At 44.1% G+C, this 19,135-nt stretch overlaps 1 protein-coding gene across 1 annotated transcript; it reads left to right on the top strand.

Annotated features, from left to right (window-relative positions):
- Positions 1-1,530: 1,530 nt before the first annotated feature.
- Positions 1,531-18,888, top strand: LOC147425930 (uncharacterized). Its single transcript, XM_086497887.1, has 2 exons — positions 1,531-2,269; positions 18,157-18,888. The coding sequence occupies exons 1-2, from the start codon at positions 1,619-1,621 to the stop codon at positions 18,442-18,444; spliced, it is 939 nt and encodes a 312-aa protein (XP_086354013.1). The 5' UTR covers positions 1,531-1,618; the 3' UTR covers positions 18,445-18,888.
- The last annotated feature ends 247 nt before the right edge of the window (positions 18,889-19,135 follow it).

Here is a 19,135-nt window from a genome sequence, read left to right as displayed (position 1 = left end):
ATGAGCCATGCTACAAGATCTTTTGGTGCAACATTATGGAGTCTTGGAAGAATCAAGATAAGTCAAAGAAGGAGCAAATTATTACTATCCTTCACTATGAGTTCTACGTGCCTTCCCTTTTTGATAGCTTCTCCACAAAGATAACCATCGAACCGGATACAAGAGCACATGAAGCACACGTGTTTGGTTAGGCATACTAACAAGGATTGGGCAAGCCTAATTGCATTAACATAGAAGACTTGAGGACCATCTAGGATGAGGCGTGTGACTCCCCTAACATATAAAGCTAACAAAGAGCTACCACGAGGGTGCGAGTGGACACAGTGTCTTTGTGTCACCTCGAGAGTGGTGGTTGGTTGACATTTGAGCATGATTTTGTAAGTGCTTTACATTTTAAGAGTTGTGAATTTTGTAATTGCCTATTGTTGGCTTTATTGCTAGAAGGCAACCATCAAAGCTCAAGCAAGTGTATGGTGCAAAGAAAGACCTGCATGTACTAATCGAGAGGTTGGTGTCATGGGATGAATTAATGATCCGTTTGATTATGGCCCAAGCTAACACGTGATAAGCTATTGTTGCTTGAGTAGCACATCATGGTGCTTATATTTGCATTCATATGGCGATGTACGTATTTGGGATGCCATTTTCTCACATTTTCTAGTCTAACAACCAATTTTTAGTCGACATGTGGCTTTGTGCTAAATAAGTTGCTCAATGCACTCGTCTTAGTTGTATTACACAACACTTTTGGTTGTGTGTTTTCAAATTAATGAAATATGGTGTTTGAAGTCTCTTTTTTGTAATTCTCTCTCTGACCCCTGCCTCACTACTGTTGTGCCATTGCGCCTGCCTTCGCCTTGCTTCCAACGCCGCTCAATGCCTCCCTTGTCGATCGCCACCTACCTACGAGCCCACAAAACCCCTTCCCTTCACTCCCCTGCTTCGCGCATCTCGTGTGCTTCGGCTACTAATTTCTTTTGTAAAAATCGTAGGCACATACTTTTGCAATTCTTCATTTGTTGGAGGAGGAGATATCCCACAAAAATAAAAAAATGCGCTATTGCTTCATGCAGGCTGCAGTTCTGCAAACTACCTTCTTACAATGAATTTCCCCTCCTTCCCCTCCTCTTTTGCAATTCTCACACACAGAGAGGAGAATAAGGAGAAGCAGCCTCAGCTGCGCATGAGAGAGAGAGGAAGAAAAAGGCATTTGCTGCACGTTGCGTCATCGCAGAGAGAGAGGCCTCGATGAGAGAGAGAGAGAGAGAGAGAGAGAGAGAGAGAGAGAGAGAGAGAGAGAGAGAGACGCCTTCTATTTCCAGAGAGAGAGAGAGAGAGAGAGAGAGAGAGAGAGAGAGAGAGGGATAGTGACCATACCAGAGAGAATTTTATAAGATTCTCATCAACATTTATTTTTCAAAATGTGTACTGTATATTTGTTTATGATTTTACTGGACATTAATTTTCAAGAACACATTTTGGGCATCCTAGGCGGAAAAAGTGTTTGGGCACGGGCAGGTGGCCTGAAATTGGGAAAAATTCCCTCTCCGTTAAACTTCTTGCCAACAAGAAAGTTCTGCAGAACTTCCCAGAGGTCGAGTGGCAAAAGGACAAGGCGATGCAGGCCTCTCAAGAAGAAGGTAAAGCTTATGTCCCTTACAAGCTTAAGCATACCCTCACGGGCCACAAGAAGGCCGTCTCTAGCGTTAAATTCTCACCCGACGGGAAGCTGCTTGGAAGCTCCTCTGCAGACAAGACTGTGAGGATATGGAATGCTTCAGATGGAACTTTTCAAAAAGCGCTGGAAGGTCACACAGAGGGGATCTCCGATCTTGCTTGGTCTTCTGATTCTCGCTACATATGCTCTGCCTCAGATGACAAAACTTTACGCCTTTGGGATGTACAGACGGGAGAGAATGTGAAGACTCTGAAAGGGCACACAAACTTTGTTTTTTGTGTCAGCTTCAACCCACAGTCAAATCTTCTTGTCTCAGGTTCTTTTGATGAGACCGTGCGCATTTGGGACGTGAAAACAGGAAAGTGTTTGAAGACACTCCCTGCGCACTCGGAGCCTGTGACCGCTGTGAACTTCAATAGAGACGGGTCTTTAATTGTTTCCAGCAGTTATGATGGACTTTGCAGAATATGGGACACAACTACTGGACACTGCCTCAAAACTCTGATTGATGACAAGAACCCTCCAGTCTCTTTTGTCAAGTTCTCGCCTAATGGGAAGTTCATCCTGGCCGGTACTCTGGATGATACACTTGTAAGCTCTCTTCGCTGCATGTCATTTTTGTCTTTTCTCACACCGGTTATATTATTCGAGTATGATTTTGCGATTCTGCATTGATGATGGAAAACCTCATGTAGACTCAGTTTGCTATGTAATAATTTTTAGAATCATGTATGTTGTTGAGAATTTGAGGCTCCATGTGTTAGCTACTGAAATGGAAGGGATACAACCTCTGCGGGAGGGTCTTGTCCATTTTCAGTCATGGAACTTTAATCTTGGTTTACCTCTTTAGACTTTCAACTTAGTGCAGTGAACCTGATTTGTGGGGCAGAGTTTTAGTAACACAATTTTTGAATATTCTTTTTGCTGCTTGCAAATGAACGAGGGAGAAACCATTGGAACTTATTGTTTGCAGTGAAGTTTAAAGAAATGGCTGGTAGTTAAGAGCATGCAGCCCCTGGGTGGAGATAGGATGATGCTTGTGTAAGTACAAGTCAAAGGGACACATCACAATTGACAAGTCCTCTCAAGAAATAGCAAAGCAGGAACTGCAAATTGAGAGGAGAGGGAACAACTGCTTGTTGAAACCCTGCTCGTGGTCGTGGCCGCACCTGTAGATCCTAGCCCTTCCTGCTCATCTCCGTGCTTCCACAGCTTGCTGCTTCCTTCACTTCTCTTTGTCAGCTTCCTTCACTGCTCTCTGTTTGCTGTCTCTCCCCTACCAACTGCTCTATCTGTCATAGCTGCTTGCCCTTTAGCCGCTGCTAGTTTTTCTGAAGTTTGTTGCTGTGACGTCCCCATACATCAGGATGGGTGCCTGAGCTATGTCCGGCTAAGTGTGAACATGGCCGCTTCTTAAGTGAGTACTATAAATAGGACTGTGGTCTCATTTGCGAGACATTTGGTGTGATCACTGATCTTGGAAACTAGGCCCTTGGCAGCTCTACCTGCAGGGCTTGGTGGTATTGGGACATGAGCCCTTTTGGTAGAGGCTAGCCCGTTGGTTGCTTAGTGTGAGCCCGTATGGTTGGGAGATGAGCGTAATGTCTGGTCTTGCGCTTGTCTATGTGTGAGTATGGCTTGTGGCATGTCATGTGTGCACTATTGATCCGGCGAGGGACTAACATTGGTATTAGAGCTTCTTCTTGCTCATGCATTCAACATGGTGTTAGAGCTTTATGTTCACCTTTAAAACGCTTGCACTCTTGCTTACCGCTTTCTCATGCGCACTCAAGACTCTGGTAGGGATTTTAGGCACATACAGGGTTTGCCCTGAGCATTTTACCCATTTTATATTTTTTTCCGATTTTTGTTGCGTTAGAGATTTTGTCCTACCCAGAATTGGCTCATGTCACAAAGTGATGATGTGGCATGGCCTCAAGGATAGAGATTGGACAGAAGGGGGCCTAAACCCTAGCGAAAGAGACAGAAGAAGTTTTACTAACTTGCAGATTACTTTCTGGCACTTTTGTGAGTTTGTTCGCAAACCGTGCATGTCCAGACAATTAGAGTAGATGCATATCCTCTGGTTGCACATAGCATGATCATCAGATTACAGTTAGAACCATCAGGAGCATTTTTACAGTATTTTCCCTATTTTAGCCATTTTTCACTTATTATTTTAAAGTGACTTGTTGGGAACTAGGTAGGGCAAACTTTGCAAGCAGATATATAAGAAACCCTAGCGCTAGCACTTTCTGGCAAAAGAGGCAGCAGGGACTCGTGTCCAATAGTGCACCTTCTCAGCAAGACCCCCCGGGGCAGGGGACAACGTTTTCAGCCACAAGAAGAACCAGCGTTTTCAGCTTTACGATTTAGCCTAGCGTTTTGCATTGGCAGCAGACTGGCGACAGCAGGACCAAGTAGCCCTTAGTGTTTTTAGATGGGCTGTGGATCGGCACAGCCCCCTAGCGTCTTGTAGATTCTTCGTGACAAGACCATCATTAGCATCAGCGCTTTCAGTTTTCAGCAGTCAGACTCCGCAGTAGAGTCCCCAAACCTCGCAGATCTCATTTTCCCGCAGCAGATCCTCGTCGCACGGTCAGATCCACCGAGGTTTGCAGATTTCAGCATCTGTGTTTTCAGCACGTCGTTGTCATCGCTGTCGTCACCGACATAGAGTCAGAATTCAGCAGATAAAGATTTGCAGATTTCAGCCATTAGCATTTTCAGATTTCAGCCCGTCTCGTCATTGTCCTCATTGTTGTCGACATCATCGACAAGTCCAAGCATTGTAGAGATTTGTGCAATCAATAGTAGACCTCTCTCGCCATAGAGAGTGGGACCTTCGGAGGAGGGTTTTGACAACATTCTGGTGTCGTATTCTTCTCTCTATCTATCAGCCTGAGCACCTTCCTTCACAGTGTTCACCACTTTGTTTGTGTCCATTTGCACTCTCTCACTAAAGGAACGAAAGGCTCTCCCTTCCGTAAGTAAAAGGAACCTTGAACACAGTTCGGAACACTCATCTTGAGCAAAGTTCAACATTCACTTCCGTTGCACCTTACATTGGTATCAGAGCTTTGACAGTGTTCTGTATTACTCAAGAAAAGAACCACAATTTTTTTGCTTGTTGCGGTCGCACGTAACCAAAGACCTCTTGGACATGTTGATTCCTAATCGTGTTTTTGAAGAGTGACAGGAAACTCAAGAAAGAAGGGCTTGTCTAGCCTCCCCTTGTTTCTCTTTTCACTCATTGAGAGCGGACCGTGCACTTAGCGGCCGGCCAATCGACATGAGGTGGGAAAAAGCAACCTTGGTGTGAGCGCAAGGCCGCCAAGGGGTGCTTCCGGGGGAAAGAGGAGCTCAGGTGAAGAGAAGATCCTTCTCTAACACAGATTGCAAGCTAAAGAAGAACCTCAAGAACTTAAGAACCTCAACACCCTCAAGAACCCAAGAACTAAGACCCTCAAGAACCCAAGAACCCAAGGCCCACAAGAACCCAAGTTCCTCGTGAACTTAAAAACCCAAGACTTCATTACCCGAAGCGGAATGGATACTTCGCATGGAGGTGATGAGCATGGCACTGGCGAAGAAGAATTTTTTCCACCAGGAGGTTTTTCTGACCCTACCCCTTCTCCATCTACGCCATGGATTGCACCACATCCTATGGAGGCTTTGGTCAAGTCGATGATGGACATGATGATACGACAACCGCACGAAGAAGAAATAGCCGCCTTAGAGCGTGAGCTCGAGCGACTACGCTTGGCTGCCGCAGAAAGAAACACAGGATTGGATCACGAGCACATTGTTCATTCTTCATCTCTCATTTCTAATGTGCAGACGAAGATTGAAAAGAATCTGGAGAAGGAGACTCTCAGTCACTTCTTTTCCAAAGCATGACACACATGATTTGTATGATAATGATAAGCATGATGATTTGCATGGTCAAGATGTGATTATTCACGAGCATGATGATTTACATGATCACGATGTGATTATTCATGAGCATGATGATTTGCAAGAAAAAGCTGTGATTGTTCACAGGATGATGGTCTAGTTGATGCTTTTTCTAGTGAAGCTAACCTCATTGCAGATTCGATCAATCATGAAGAACCGATCTTGGCTTTCGAGTCAAGGTCCAAAGAACCCCCACAGGAAGTATTGTGTATGCGCATGATTAGTCAGCAGACATTGTTTGAGCGTTTTATTCGTGATGCTTTCCTGTATTTTAATCACCGTCCTTATGTGATCCCTTTTCATAGACATGACATATTGTACGATGAACACGATGAACTCATGAATGAGCACGGATGTACGCGGATTACTCATGAAAAGATGAAATGTTTTGCACCCAAGGAATTCACATTCCATGTCTCTTCCTTGGCATGACACAGTATCCAAAAGAGCACAAGCAGGATTGAGCATCAAGCATAGGCATTTCCATTGTGATTTGCCACAGTTAATTGATTTAGATCGGAAAGACAAGTTTCGATTCCATTGTTTGCTTGTGTTTGATGAACAGTTTGGCACTCCGTCATCTACATTGCATGCATAGTCTTTTAGGAAGACTAGAATTTTTCCAGTCACTTTACATGGAATGGGTATGTTCATGTTTATGTGTTAGAAGTGGTTTCAGGAATTTTCACCCTCGGAGATTCTTGAAGAAGGTAGACACATGACTATAGACGAAGTTGAAGCACTGAAGGAGCCACAAATGACTTTGTGTTGCTTTCGGCGCGGCCCGAAGAAGTAAGCGTTGTAAACATTTATGAAGTTCAAGTATCGCACGACCCACACATCAGAGTGGGCCGGCGAAGAGTCCTTTCTAGGATTCTAGACGCTGTTGGCGATCTCTCTCGACGCCATACAATTCGGTACCCGTACCTCACTTTGAAAAGGAGGGAGTGTCACGTGCACATCTAACCCTATGTGTACGTGGACAAGCTACTTCATGACATGGATTCAATTCAGTTTAGTTAGCCTAGCTTAGGAGGTGTTCTGGCACTTTCGTGAGTATGTTCGCAGACCGTGCATGTCCAGACACTTAGAGTAGATGCATATGCTCTGGTTGCACACAACATGATCATCAGATTACAGTCGGAACCCATTAGGAGCATTTTTACAAGGCATAGACCTATTTTCCCTATTTTAGCCATTTTTCACTTATTATTTTTAAGTGACTTTTGTTGGCAACTAGGTAGGGCAAACTTTGCAAGCAGATATATAAGAAACCCTAGCGCTGGCACTTTCTGGCAGAAGAGGCAGCAGGGACCTGTGTCCAATAGTGCACCTTCTTAGCAAGAAAGACCCCCCCCCCAAACACCCCCCGGGGCAGGAGACATAGCGTTTTCAGCCACAAGAAGAACCAGCGTTTTCAGCTTTGCAAATCAGCCTAGTATTTTGCATTGGCAGCAGACTGGCGACAGCAAGACCAAGCAGAAGCATAGCGTTTTTGCAAGAGATCCCAGATCAACCCCTAGCGTTTTTGGATCAGCACAACCTCCTAGCATTTTGCAGATTCTTTGCGACAAGACCATCATTAGCATCAGCGTTTTCAGTTTTCAGCAGTCAGACTCCGCAATAGAGCCCCCAAACCTTGCAGATCTCACTTTCCCGCAACAGATCCTCGCCGCATGGTCAGATCCCCCAAAGTTTGCAGATTCAGCCCGGAAAACGCAGATTTCAGCATCTGCATTTTCAGCGCGTTCTGTCACCGACATAGAGTTAGAATTCAGCAAATAAAGATTTGCAGATTTCAGCCATTAGCATTTTCAGATTTCAGCCCATCTCGTCGTCGTCCTCATCGTTGTCGACATCGTAGGGAAGTCCAAGCATTGTAGAGATTTGTGCAATCAATAGTAGACCGCTCTCGCCATAGAGATTGGGGCCTTCAGAGGAGGGTTTTGACAACATTCTGGTGTCGTATTCTTCTCTCTCTATCTCTCAATCTCAACACCTTCATTCACAGTGTTCACCACTTTGTTTGTGTCCATTTGCACTCTGTCACTAAAGGAACGGAAGGCTCTCCCTTCCGTAAGTAAAAGGAACCTTGAACACAGTTCGGAGCACTCATCTCGAGCAAAGTTCAACATTCACTTCCGCTGCACCTTACAATGAATTGATGATAATACAATGGGGGAAATGGGTTGCATATATACCCATCTAAGTAAATTTCCGTGTCCAAACTTTGATAACTAAGTGGAATAAATACCTAATCCAAAATAAATAATGGGATCACATTGGGCAGTTCACTTGAGGTGCCATAACTTTAACAGTTCTGTGATTTGCGTTGTTGACTTGACAGATCAACGGGATTCCACGTTTTACGGACAACCCAAGGGCCGCTAGCTTTCGGGTACCGGATGCTTTTGGGCTCTGCACTTTTCATGTAATTGCTTTTGATAAGGCTAGGGGCCTTTATAAAGGTGTGGGGCAGTTTTACTTGGAGCTGTGACAAGTCTGTGACGTGGCACTGCTAGGCCGATGAGCGCACGAGCCGATGGCCTTAAAACCCTAGGGCCTAAAGTCAAAAGCTTGAACTCTGGAGTTGATTTTTGTAAATCACACTGACTTACTGACACATGGCACTGCTGTATGGATATTTTCGCAAATTGCGTTGACATGACACATGGGTGCTGTACGAATTTCTGCAAATCGCGTTGATTGATTTTGGGGAGTTTTAGCGCTAGCTTTTTGGAGAAGATGCTTTTAGGATTAAGTGCTTTTAAATCAAGTGATTTTGGAGCTGTGTTTTTAGCATCCCTTGTACTCTTTATTAGTGTCCAGAGGCCACTCTTGTCAGAGCATATGGACACAGAGTCTTGTAGAGGGTTGGATGGAGTTGTATCCTTTTCAAATCAATAATAAAGAAATATCGATAGGGACGCTAATCTTTCGAGCCAATACGTGTAAGGGTGGAACTCCGCCACTCCACGGGTTCACGCGTGGATTCTCTTTTTCTATGTGATTTGAATTGTTTTGAAGTACCAAAAGTGTTGCCAAGTGTGTAGATAGTCGCTTCTTTTGTCTTTCTGTCTGCCGGTATTGATTATAGTGGTATCAGAGCTTCAAGTGTGCTTTTCTGAAAGCATACCGGTCCTATCAAAGAGCAGACAAAGCATGATGGCGCTTCCAAAATTTTCAGAGATTTTCAATCAAAGAATCTTCCTATCCTAGCCCGAACTTACTAGCCATTCCCACCCTTAGTCCATCACGCATCCCGTCCTCACCGCTCTGTCTTAAGGAGCATAAGCCGTAAAGAACCCAAGACCACTTGCCCTCTGCAAACTGAAGCACGATCCTGTCGACATGGACAGAGACAAGAGATTCTACATGAGTTATCTATTTTTTTTTCCCTTTTTCAAGAAAAGACCGATCCTACGTCAACCTATTGATGGGAGCTATGGAGGGGGATGGAGAAGAAAAGAGAAGACCAATCCTACGTTAACCTACAGATGGGAGCTATGGAGAGGGATGAAGAACAAACTGCTCAACGTGTCAAGCCATTGAAGAACGGAGCCAACCTGCAGATCCCGACCGAGGAGCCTAAACCCTAAGAAGAAGAAGAAGAAGAAGCAACAGAAGAAGTTGGTAACAGAAGAAGTTTTTACCAACTTCTGGGACTCCATCCGATGGGGGCCCAAGTGAACCAAACACCATAAATAAAGTAGGACCCCACACACACCAAAATCCCTTACGTAAAGACTTGATGACATGGCAGACCTATACGGAATTCCGCATATTGCGCTGATAGTGCCACGTGGTAGCATGTACGAACTTCCGCGTTTTGCGCTGCTGGTTGATGATTGGCAGGTGTACGGATTTCTACGTTTTCAGTTGCTCCACGCTTTTGGACTAGATGCTTTTAGGACTTGAAGCTTTTCATGTAACTGCTTTTGAGAGGCCAAGGACCTTCAAGTATGAGCCAAGGGCTCATTCTTTGGCATACTCCTGCGAGGAGGTGCAGAGGATGGAGTACCAACGATGTACTGAGTTCAAGCAATATAAAGAAATATCTATTAGCGGTTCCAATGTTTGGGGCCAGTGCTCTTTAGGGGTGGAATTCCGCCACTCCCCGTCTCGTGTGTTGTGCATCTCTTTCAGTTCAGTTTTTATTTGAAGTGCTTAAAGTTGTTCAGTCTGTTCGATTCTGTTTACATGTGGTGCCCGTCCTTGTTCCAGTGGTGTCAGAGCTTTAGGCGTGTGCTTTTCTGAAAGCATTCCAGTCCTACCAAAGAGCAGACATAGCAAGATGGCGTTTCCAAGCTTGAAATGAAAATTTATTAGAGAATATTAAAGAATCTTTGTGTCCTGATCCCGGACTCATTAGCCACTCCACCCTTACTCCATCACTCATTGGGCTGCTCCCGTCTTCATTGCTTTGTCTTACAAGACATAAGCCATAAAGATCACTTGCAAGAGAAGGATCAAAGGATTTTTTTTCAAGCCGTTGTTTTTCTCAGAGGCAGTGCCATGCAGTGGTAGATGTCTATAGCTACCAAGCGACACACTCCAAGGACTTGGCCAGCTTTCAAGAAGTTTTTTGCCCGAAGTTATATGCCTGCAGACAACTTTCTTCGGAGTGCAGCTTTTGGCAGAGTGGGGTATTCTGAAATGCTTGCCATGGAAACCCTAGCAGATTATAACTTGAAATTTCTCGACTTTTCTCAGTAGGTGTCTCTTCTTGAACCGAAAACCTTGGAGTCCAGTGTGATTGGTATATCTTGGGACTACCATCACTGCACAAGAACACTTTCTGTTGAGGCTTGTTTCAACTATTCACCAGCGTATGGACCATGCTACGGTCGGCTATGACCTTATGGAAGGATCTTAACCCTAGTTTTTAGTGCAAGTTTCAGGATGGAAAGTCAATCGACTTTTCGAGCTCGACTGATGTCGAGATTGCTTTTGAAGTTTAAATCTGTTTGGGATTTTCTTTGGTGATCCTAAGAGTTTGGAAATTGTTTGAAATGGATGGTATCTGTTTTGAACTTGTATTGGTGCCGATTTGACTCTGGTTTTAATATTGTTTTCAATGATTAGTGATTTACTCCCGGGTGGAGTAGTGAAAAATGCTGTTTTGGTATTGTCTGAACCTCGGAATGATGCAGACGGGATGTCTAGGGAGCGTTCCATTGAATGTTGGAAAACCTCCGAACGACACAGACATTCGGTGCTAATTCTTTCTATCTTTTGTGGTGCGTATGCCCTATCAGCTACCTCGTTTTTGTTCTAATTTTTTTGATTTCATGCTTCAGCTACCTCGTTTTTGTTCTAATTTTTTTGATTTCATGCTTCTTTTAGTGCTAGGCTTCATTATTTTTGAGTCTGCCCTTGATCTCCGGAGTCATGACAGAAACTCGATACGCTGAACTTTGTGTTGATGTATGCTCATGTGTGTGCGCGTGTGGTGTGTTTTGTGTTGGGGAGCATATGTTAGTACCTAGTTCTACACCCACTATTGGGCATTGACGACGTTAGTGGGGATGTCTTGGTATTTAGTCAATACTATGCATGATGGAGCTGATGGTTATATTATCTTGTGGGTGACTACCATGGGTCTATACCTTGCACTTTCCTTCCAAGGGTGAATTTGCGCTTATCTTGGATTCATCTAGATATATTTTTTAGTCGTATAGCAGACATGCAGACTTCACATTGTGAAGTTTTCGTTCGAGTTACGACCAATTGATATTGTGCTAATTCTTTCTATCTTTTGTGGTGCGCGTATGCCCTATCAACTACCTATTTTTGTTCTAATTTTTTGGATTTCATGCTTCTTTTAGTGCTAGGCTTCATTATGGTCGAGTCTGCCCTTGACCTCTGGAGTCATGACAGAAACTTAGTACGTTGAACTTTGTGTTGATGTATGCTCATGTGTGTGCGCGTGTGGTGTGTGTTGTGTTAGGGAGCATATGTTAGTACCTAGTTCTACACCCACTGTTGGGCACTGACGACGTTAGTGGGGATGTCGTGGTATTTAGTCAATACTATGCATGATGGAGCTGATGGTGATATTGTCTTGTGGGTGACTACCATGGGTCTATATAGACCTTGCACTTTCCTTCAAGGGTGAATCTGGGCTTATCCTGGATTCATCTAGGTATATTTTTTAGTTGTATAGTGGACATGCAGACTTCATCCGAGTGACGACCAGTTGATATTGTGCTAATTCTTTCTATCTTTTGTGGTGCGTATGTCCTATCAACTACCTCATTTTTGTTCTAATTTTTTCGATTTCATGCTTCTTTTAGTGCTAGGCTTCATTATAGCTGAGTTTGCCCTTGATCTCCTGATCCATGACAGAAACTCAGTACGCTGAGCTTTTTGTTGATGTATGCTCGTGTGTGTGTGCGCGTGGTGTGTGTTGTGTTGGGGAGCATATGTTAGTACCTATTCTACACCCACTATTGGGCACTGACGATGTTAGTAGGGATGTCGTAGTATTTAGTCAATACTATGCATAATGGAGATGATGGTTATATTGTCTTGTGGGTGACTAACATGGGTCTATACCTTGCACTTTCCTTCAAGGGTGAATGTGGGCTTATCCTGGATTCATCTATGTATGTTTTTTAGTCGTATAGCGGACATGCAGACTTCACATTGTGAAGTTTTCGTCCGAGTTACGACCAGTTGATATTGTGCTAATTCTTTCTATCTTTTGTGGTGTGTATGCCCTATCATGCACCTCATTTTTGTTATAATTTTTTCGATTTTATGCTTCTTTTAGTGATAGGCTTCATTATGGCTGAGTCTGCCTTTGATCTCGAGAGTGATGACAGAAACTCAGTACACTAAACTTTGTCTTGACGTATGCTCATGTGTGTGTGTGCGTGTGGTGTGTGTTGTGTTGGGGAGCATATGTTAGTACCTAGTTCTACACCCACTATTGGGCACTGACGACGTTAGTGGGGATGTTGTGGTATTTAGTCAATACTATGCATGATGGAGCTGATGGTTATATTGTCTTGTGGGTGACTACCATTGGTCTATACCTTGCACTTTCCTTCAAGGGTGAATCTGGGCTTATCTTGTATTCATCTAGGTATATTTTTTAGTCGTATAGCGGATATGCAGACTTCACATTGTGAAGTTTTCGTCCGAGTTACGACTAGTTGATCTTGTGCTAATTCTTTCTATCTTTTGTGGTGCGTATGCACTATCAACTACCTCGTTTTTGTTCTCGATTGCATGCTTCTTTTAGTGCTAGGCTTCATTATGGCCAAGTCTGCCCTTGACCTCTGGAGTCATGACAGAAACTCAGTACGCTGAACTTTGTGTTGATGTATGCTCATGTGTGTGCGTGTGCGTTTGCGTGTGGTGTGTGTTGTGTTGGGGAGCATATGTTAGTACCTAGTTCTACACCACTATTGGGCACTGACGATGTTAGTGGGGATGTCGTGGTATTTATTCAATACTATGCATGATGGAGCTGATGGTTATATTGTCTTGCCGGTGACTACCACAGGTCTATACCTTGCACTTTCCTTCAAGGTTGAATCTGGGCTTATCTTGGATTCATCTAGGTATACCTTTTCCAAGGCATTGCTAGGAGAAAAGTCCGCCTTGAACTTTGACTTCTTATGGCTAAAAAGTAAGAATGTAGATTAGACAAAGGAAGAAAGAGATTCACCAGGATTGTAGATGACATTGACATCATATCTTGGTTAGATTTTCTTTTGGTCAATTTTTATATAACCATCGGTGACTCTCTTTTCAAGCAAACAATTGGTATCCCTATGGGTACCAATTGTGCCGTTTTTCTTGCTAATTTCTATCTTTTTACTTATGAGTTTGTCTTTATGGAGCGTCTTGTCCTTGCTAACACTACCCAATATTTTTGCACGAGTTATGCAATGTAAGACGCTTTGTAGATGATCTTTTTGTTCCTGATGTTCCTTCTTTCAAGATTCTATGTACTTGAATTCGAGTTCTGTAGGTGGAGGAATTTATCCTAAGGAGTTTTGTGAACTTAACTGTACCACAAATAGTGATTGTTGTGCTTTTTTAGACCTTAAGATTTTTCAGACTCCCTTGGGATTAGAAGTAGATATCTATGATAAGCGCCTTGAACCAGAATATGCCAATCTAAATATCATCTCTCTTTTAGCTAAGTACGGTGTCATTTGCTCTCAACTATTTAAATTTTTTGTCTTTGTTCTAGTAAATTTGCTTTTGGTGTTCAATCTTGCCATCTTATTTCTTTACTAGTTGGAAAAGGATACTCATTCAAAAGAATCATGAAAATCGTTCGTTCATTTTTTCATCGTACTAAGTTTATTTTTAATGTTTCTTCCTTTGGAATGTTCAAGATAATGAGTAGTAAATTTAATAGAAGTGGGGAGCTAAAAAACCCACTTATTGTCTAACTTAATAACACATTATGTTGTTGTTTTGATCTCTAGCGCTTCTAGTATTTTTACTATAGCTTGACAAATGCTAGCCTTTATCAGGGTTGAGTATGCCCATCACCTCCGGAGGGTGATAGAAACTCGGCTCGTTGGTTTTTTAGAGTACGTTCAAAGCATGAATGACCTCTATACAAACTTGCACCTACTCTTGGGCACTGACAACGTGAGTAGGGATGTCATAAGTGTTGTCCAAGCTATGCATGGTAAAGGTGATAATCTTATTCTTCCCGTTTGGACAAGCAACGAAGTTGAGGTCACATATTGTCAAGTTTGGATCGTTGCTCTTCGTAGGTTTGTAGTAGTATTCATTTTTTCATTTCGGATTTAGCTTACTCGAGGACTTAAGAATGTGTTCCTTTAGAAGTTGTTGTGAAGTTTGATTTCTAGGATTAGGGAGTACAAGGCAATAGCACTTCGTGCGAAGGCGGCTGTCCGTGACAGTAATCAAAGATCCTTCGAGCGCTTCATGGAAAAAGGGAATGAGCTCTTGAGGGAGGGTCAAATGAAGAAATTCTTTACCCACCTCAAGAAAATAGTTGGGAAGGGGCAAGGAACTATTGCCAATCAACCTTTGAAGGCAAATGGGGAGCTAGTAATGGAACCAGAGAGGCAATTACAAGTATGCTACTCCAAGGTATTCGCCGATACGGACGGTACCAGCAAGGATCCTCTTGCATGGTATGACAAACACGTGCGCATCTGGCCTGGTATGCCTAAGGTATGCGACCCGTTGAACTGGTACGAAGTACGGGAGGCCTGTCGGCGGTTGAAGAGACACAAGGCAGCGGGTGGCGATGGTTTACCACCCGAATTCTTTAAGCTGCTTGTGAAAGATAAGGGGCTTAGGTCTGATCTGCGTAAGCCACAATCGGAGATGGGCAAGGCTTACTTGCACATGATTGAGGGCATTTACGATACTGGAGACATCTCGGCCGGCGCTAGCGACACGGTGATTGTGTCAAATCCCAAGAAGGGCGATTTGACCAACACTGATAACTATCGCGGGATCGCGTTAATCTCCGTTGCCATAAAAGTCTTCACTATGGTCGTGATTAGGCGGATCACTAAGATACTTGAAAAGAGGAACTTCTTTAATCCCGGCCAAGCAGGCTTCCGTACTAATGAGGAATGCATAGGGCAGGTCGCATGTTTGAAAGAGATCGTGAAACTCCGTCACAAGGATGGGAAACCAACTTATGCAGCCTACATTGATTTCAAGAAGACATACAACGCAGTACCGCACGAGGCGTTGTTCCTAAAGCTCGCTGCGGCTGGCCTGCAAGGTTGAGCACTTAGATTCTTCCAAGCGCTCTATAGGTCCACCTTTGTTAAAGTCCGACACATGGAACAACTGTCGGATTCGATTCCGATGTAGCGGGGAGTCTGCCAAGGATGCCCTGTCTATTCAATATATACATCAACGATATTTTAGACGCAGATGGGGAAACATGGGGCCTAGAAGTACCTAACCTCCTCAAGAGAATAAAAGGACTCCTTTTTGTTGACGACCTGGTTGTACATGTTGACTCTTCTGAAAGCCTACAAACGAGCCTTGACAAGGTAAGTGAATGGGCAAAGACGTGGGGCATGACCTTTGGAATTGACAAATGCATGGTCACGGTGTTCCACGGAGACCTGCAAGATCTCTCTATGAGGATCTTTATTTTGGGTGGTGAGATGGTTGCAGTGGGTGAAACGTACAAGTACCTTGGCATCGACGTAGACTCGACCTTTTCCATTGAACGTATCGTCAAAGAGCGAGCGGACAAGGGGAGGAAAAGTCTATTCGCATGTTAGTGCCTACCAGCGAACCGAGCCATCCCTATATGGTCTCGACTGATTGTTTTTAAGGCGTGCGTGTATCCAGTGATTTGTTATGGCGCGGAAATTATGGGGGCCCACGACCAGCGTGTCCTTCACTCTCTGTAGCGCCTCGTCGCCACCAGGATGTGAATGTTACTCAGATAGGGAGCAAGGTCAACCTCTGTAGGGACGGCAACTCTCCATCATGAGTTTTAACATACCACCCGTACCTGCCTTTTGTGGGGGACAACGAGCAAGGGCGTTTGACAAGTACCGCTCGGTTTCATCTACCTGGATAGGCTCCTTGGTAAACAAGAAGCCTAAGAACCAACCGTCCAAGAAGTGGACTTGGAGGACAAGAACCCAGATCTGGATGAATAAGTATATCCCAGCGGCTGACTTTAGCTCAGCCCGCTACCACGCATGGGACAAGTGGGATGAGAGGCACTCGTGCCTGGCGTTGGAGCCCTATAAGGAGGCCGGCTTTGAACAAACACGTGGATACCTGTTGCAGCTCAATAGGAGCACTATAGTGAATAGGAAGGAGGAGAGAATGCTGGCTCTCGCGAGAGTAGGTGGGCTCAAACTGGCTGTTAGTTACATGCGCGGACACATCATTTGTACACTGTGCTCCCAGTTAGAGGGTCGTTCGCTTTCGCATTTGCTGATGAACTGTTCGGCGGTAGATGAGGCAAGGGGGCGTTGGCTAAACCGATTCAACTCCACCTTCAACGCAATCGACCCTTCGTTGGACCCTGAAGAAAGGACCGTTATCCTCCTTGGTGGGGAGGCTCGCGGGAAGCGGATGCCCTTCTGGGTACGCCGTGATCCGCACTCGAGGGACAGAACCACAGGGCACGTGCCTGTGGCGAAGTTCCTCGGTGATGTTGTACCCCGGTATTTGGGTGCTCTGCATAGGCGGATGGGGAGATAATGCTCCCCTTCCTATGCTGTTATTTTGAATCCGATACCTTCCGGGGGAAATGACGTAATTCTCCCCAAGCGAAGCCAGATGAGCTACAAGAGCACCCAAGTGCCATTCCCTCCCGGGGGGGTCAACTTCACCTAAAAGGGGTTGGGAGGTGCAAACGGGAGACACCACCAACCTCAGCGGACGCCATCTATGAGCCGACGCCCTTCCAAGCGGGTATGGCATTTCCTAGGGGAAAACCGTCGGGTTTCAAAGGCAGTTTAGTGAGGTGAGCGACTCCAAAGGGAAGACCGAAGCAAGTCCCGCAGTACCTGGGCCTCTGAATAGAGGTACTTGGTTGCTGTCACGCCCAAATCCAGGTGGCGAAATGGGTCTCTCAAGGGATTAGTCATGGCCCTAAGAGTGTAGATAATTCTGGATTCTCGTAGTCCAGAGGAAACTAGTGACAAAAGCGTCTGCCTTCGGTTTCTGGGTGCATAGTCCTGGTCGTTCTTCTTGTATACTTTTTTGGTGTATGAGGGGAGCGGCCGGGCGTGCCCTACCCGACTCCGAAAAACAAAAACAAAAAATTAAGTTTTTAAGATGTCTTATTTTTTTTGCTTAAAGTTGAGTACTTGTTTTAAGCCAAGAAAGTTGCGTCAACTTATTTTACGCATGCCTTTTCTAAATTTTTTTAAAAAGTTAATAATGTTCTGTTTTATCTAGTTTTGTTTCGTAGCAAACAAAATGATTTAGTTTGTTTTCGTTTTTTCTTTTCTTTTCTCGTGTCCCTTGCTTTTTATCTAGGCACGTGTGACACACACTGTTACATAGAGATAGAGACACACATGAACACACATACACACTGTTTTTGGAGATGTAGTCAATTTTCTCTTGGGAGTACAATGCTGAGGCTATAACTAGTAGTTTGCTTAATGTGCTTTCCTCAATTCCTCTAGGGGTGTTGTGCATGTGCACACATGCAGCGCATACTTTATATAGGCACATACACACTTTTCATAGAGATAGACACACACATACACACACTTAGTTGCACACATGCAGCACGTGCACAAATGCACACATACACATGCACTTGCACGCTCATCCAGGAAAATTATGCATAAGCAATGGCTTGAGAATGTTAAATTTAAAAATCAGTACTAATGTTTAGTTTGAGTTTGAATTTGTTGTAAAATTTTCGTCCTAGAGTTTGCTTCTAGTAATTCAGGATGCATAGGCTTCTATTTGATAATCAGGGCTGAAAGATCATATATTCATACTCAAATTGTTGTTTTACTCCAGTGTCCCGTGTTTCTGACTCAATTTAATGTTTGATGTATTCATGTCAGCGGTTGTGGAATTATAACACTGGAAAATTCTCAAAGACCTACCAAGGACATGAAAACAAGAAATACTGTATATTTTCCACCTTTTCTGTCACAAATGGGAAATACATTGTTAGTGGTTCAGAAGACTGCCGCGTATATCTCTGGGACCTACAGTCCAGAAGTATTGTGCAAAAGCTGGAAGGTCACACAGACGCAGTTTTATCGGTTTCGTGCCATCCCAGTGAAAACAAGATAGCGTCTGGCGCTCTGGAAAAGGACAAGACTGTCAGGATATGGGCTCAAGAATAAGATTTTTGGGGTGGGCATGTACCTACAAAGCACAAATTTTGGTGGAGATGGAAATATGAATGCTGGCATCAAGGTTGTAATCTTTTTGAGGTTTCCACTAGGTGGATGCTCCGTAGGTGAACCTCAAGGATTCGGACCTTGTCCATCGAGTTAATCAAGAAATGGGTGTTATCCATTGTTATGTGTTGCTGCATTTGTGCTCTTCAGTTAGGGCAGATGTGGGGACGTTGCTGTTATTGAAATCGTCGCTACTACTGAAATCGCTAAAGCCCTTCTTATACCTCTTCAACTGTGCATCATGCTCTCATACGATACTGACTCATTAGTGGGCGTAAGTTGTTCAATGGCATCTCAAGGATCCTTTTCTGTGCTGTCTTCTTTGCTACATTGAACCTCATTTTGATATGTATGCCATAAAAGACTGTCAATTTTTGTTTTGCCAAATTACGAGCTCTCTCTCTCTCTCTCTCTCTCTCTCTCTCTCTGTCTATGATATGGTCCCTTGTCGTATTATCCAGAGTGGCCTGTTCTATGCATTGTACCTTATTAGTTTTGGAATGTGGAATATTTGAAGGTACACACGCACATGCTCACGCCCAGGTGCACTCACATGCATACGGATTGCTTATGGGGAGTGGGGCCATTTAGCCTTATTCTTCCCCTTAAATAGGATTGAAGAGAGGATGATAGG

This window comes from Adiantum capillus-veneris, chromosome 24, assembly GCF_014529385.1.
Source record: "Adiantum capillus-veneris isolate H3 chromosome 24, ASM1452938v2, whole genome shotgun sequence".
Lineage (NCBI taxonomy): Eukaryota > Viridiplantae > Streptophyta > Polypodiopsida > Polypodiales > Pteridaceae > Adiantum > Adiantum capillus-veneris.
Note: the sequence above shows the minus strand (reverse complement) of the source record. Positions and strands in the feature narration are given on the sequence as shown.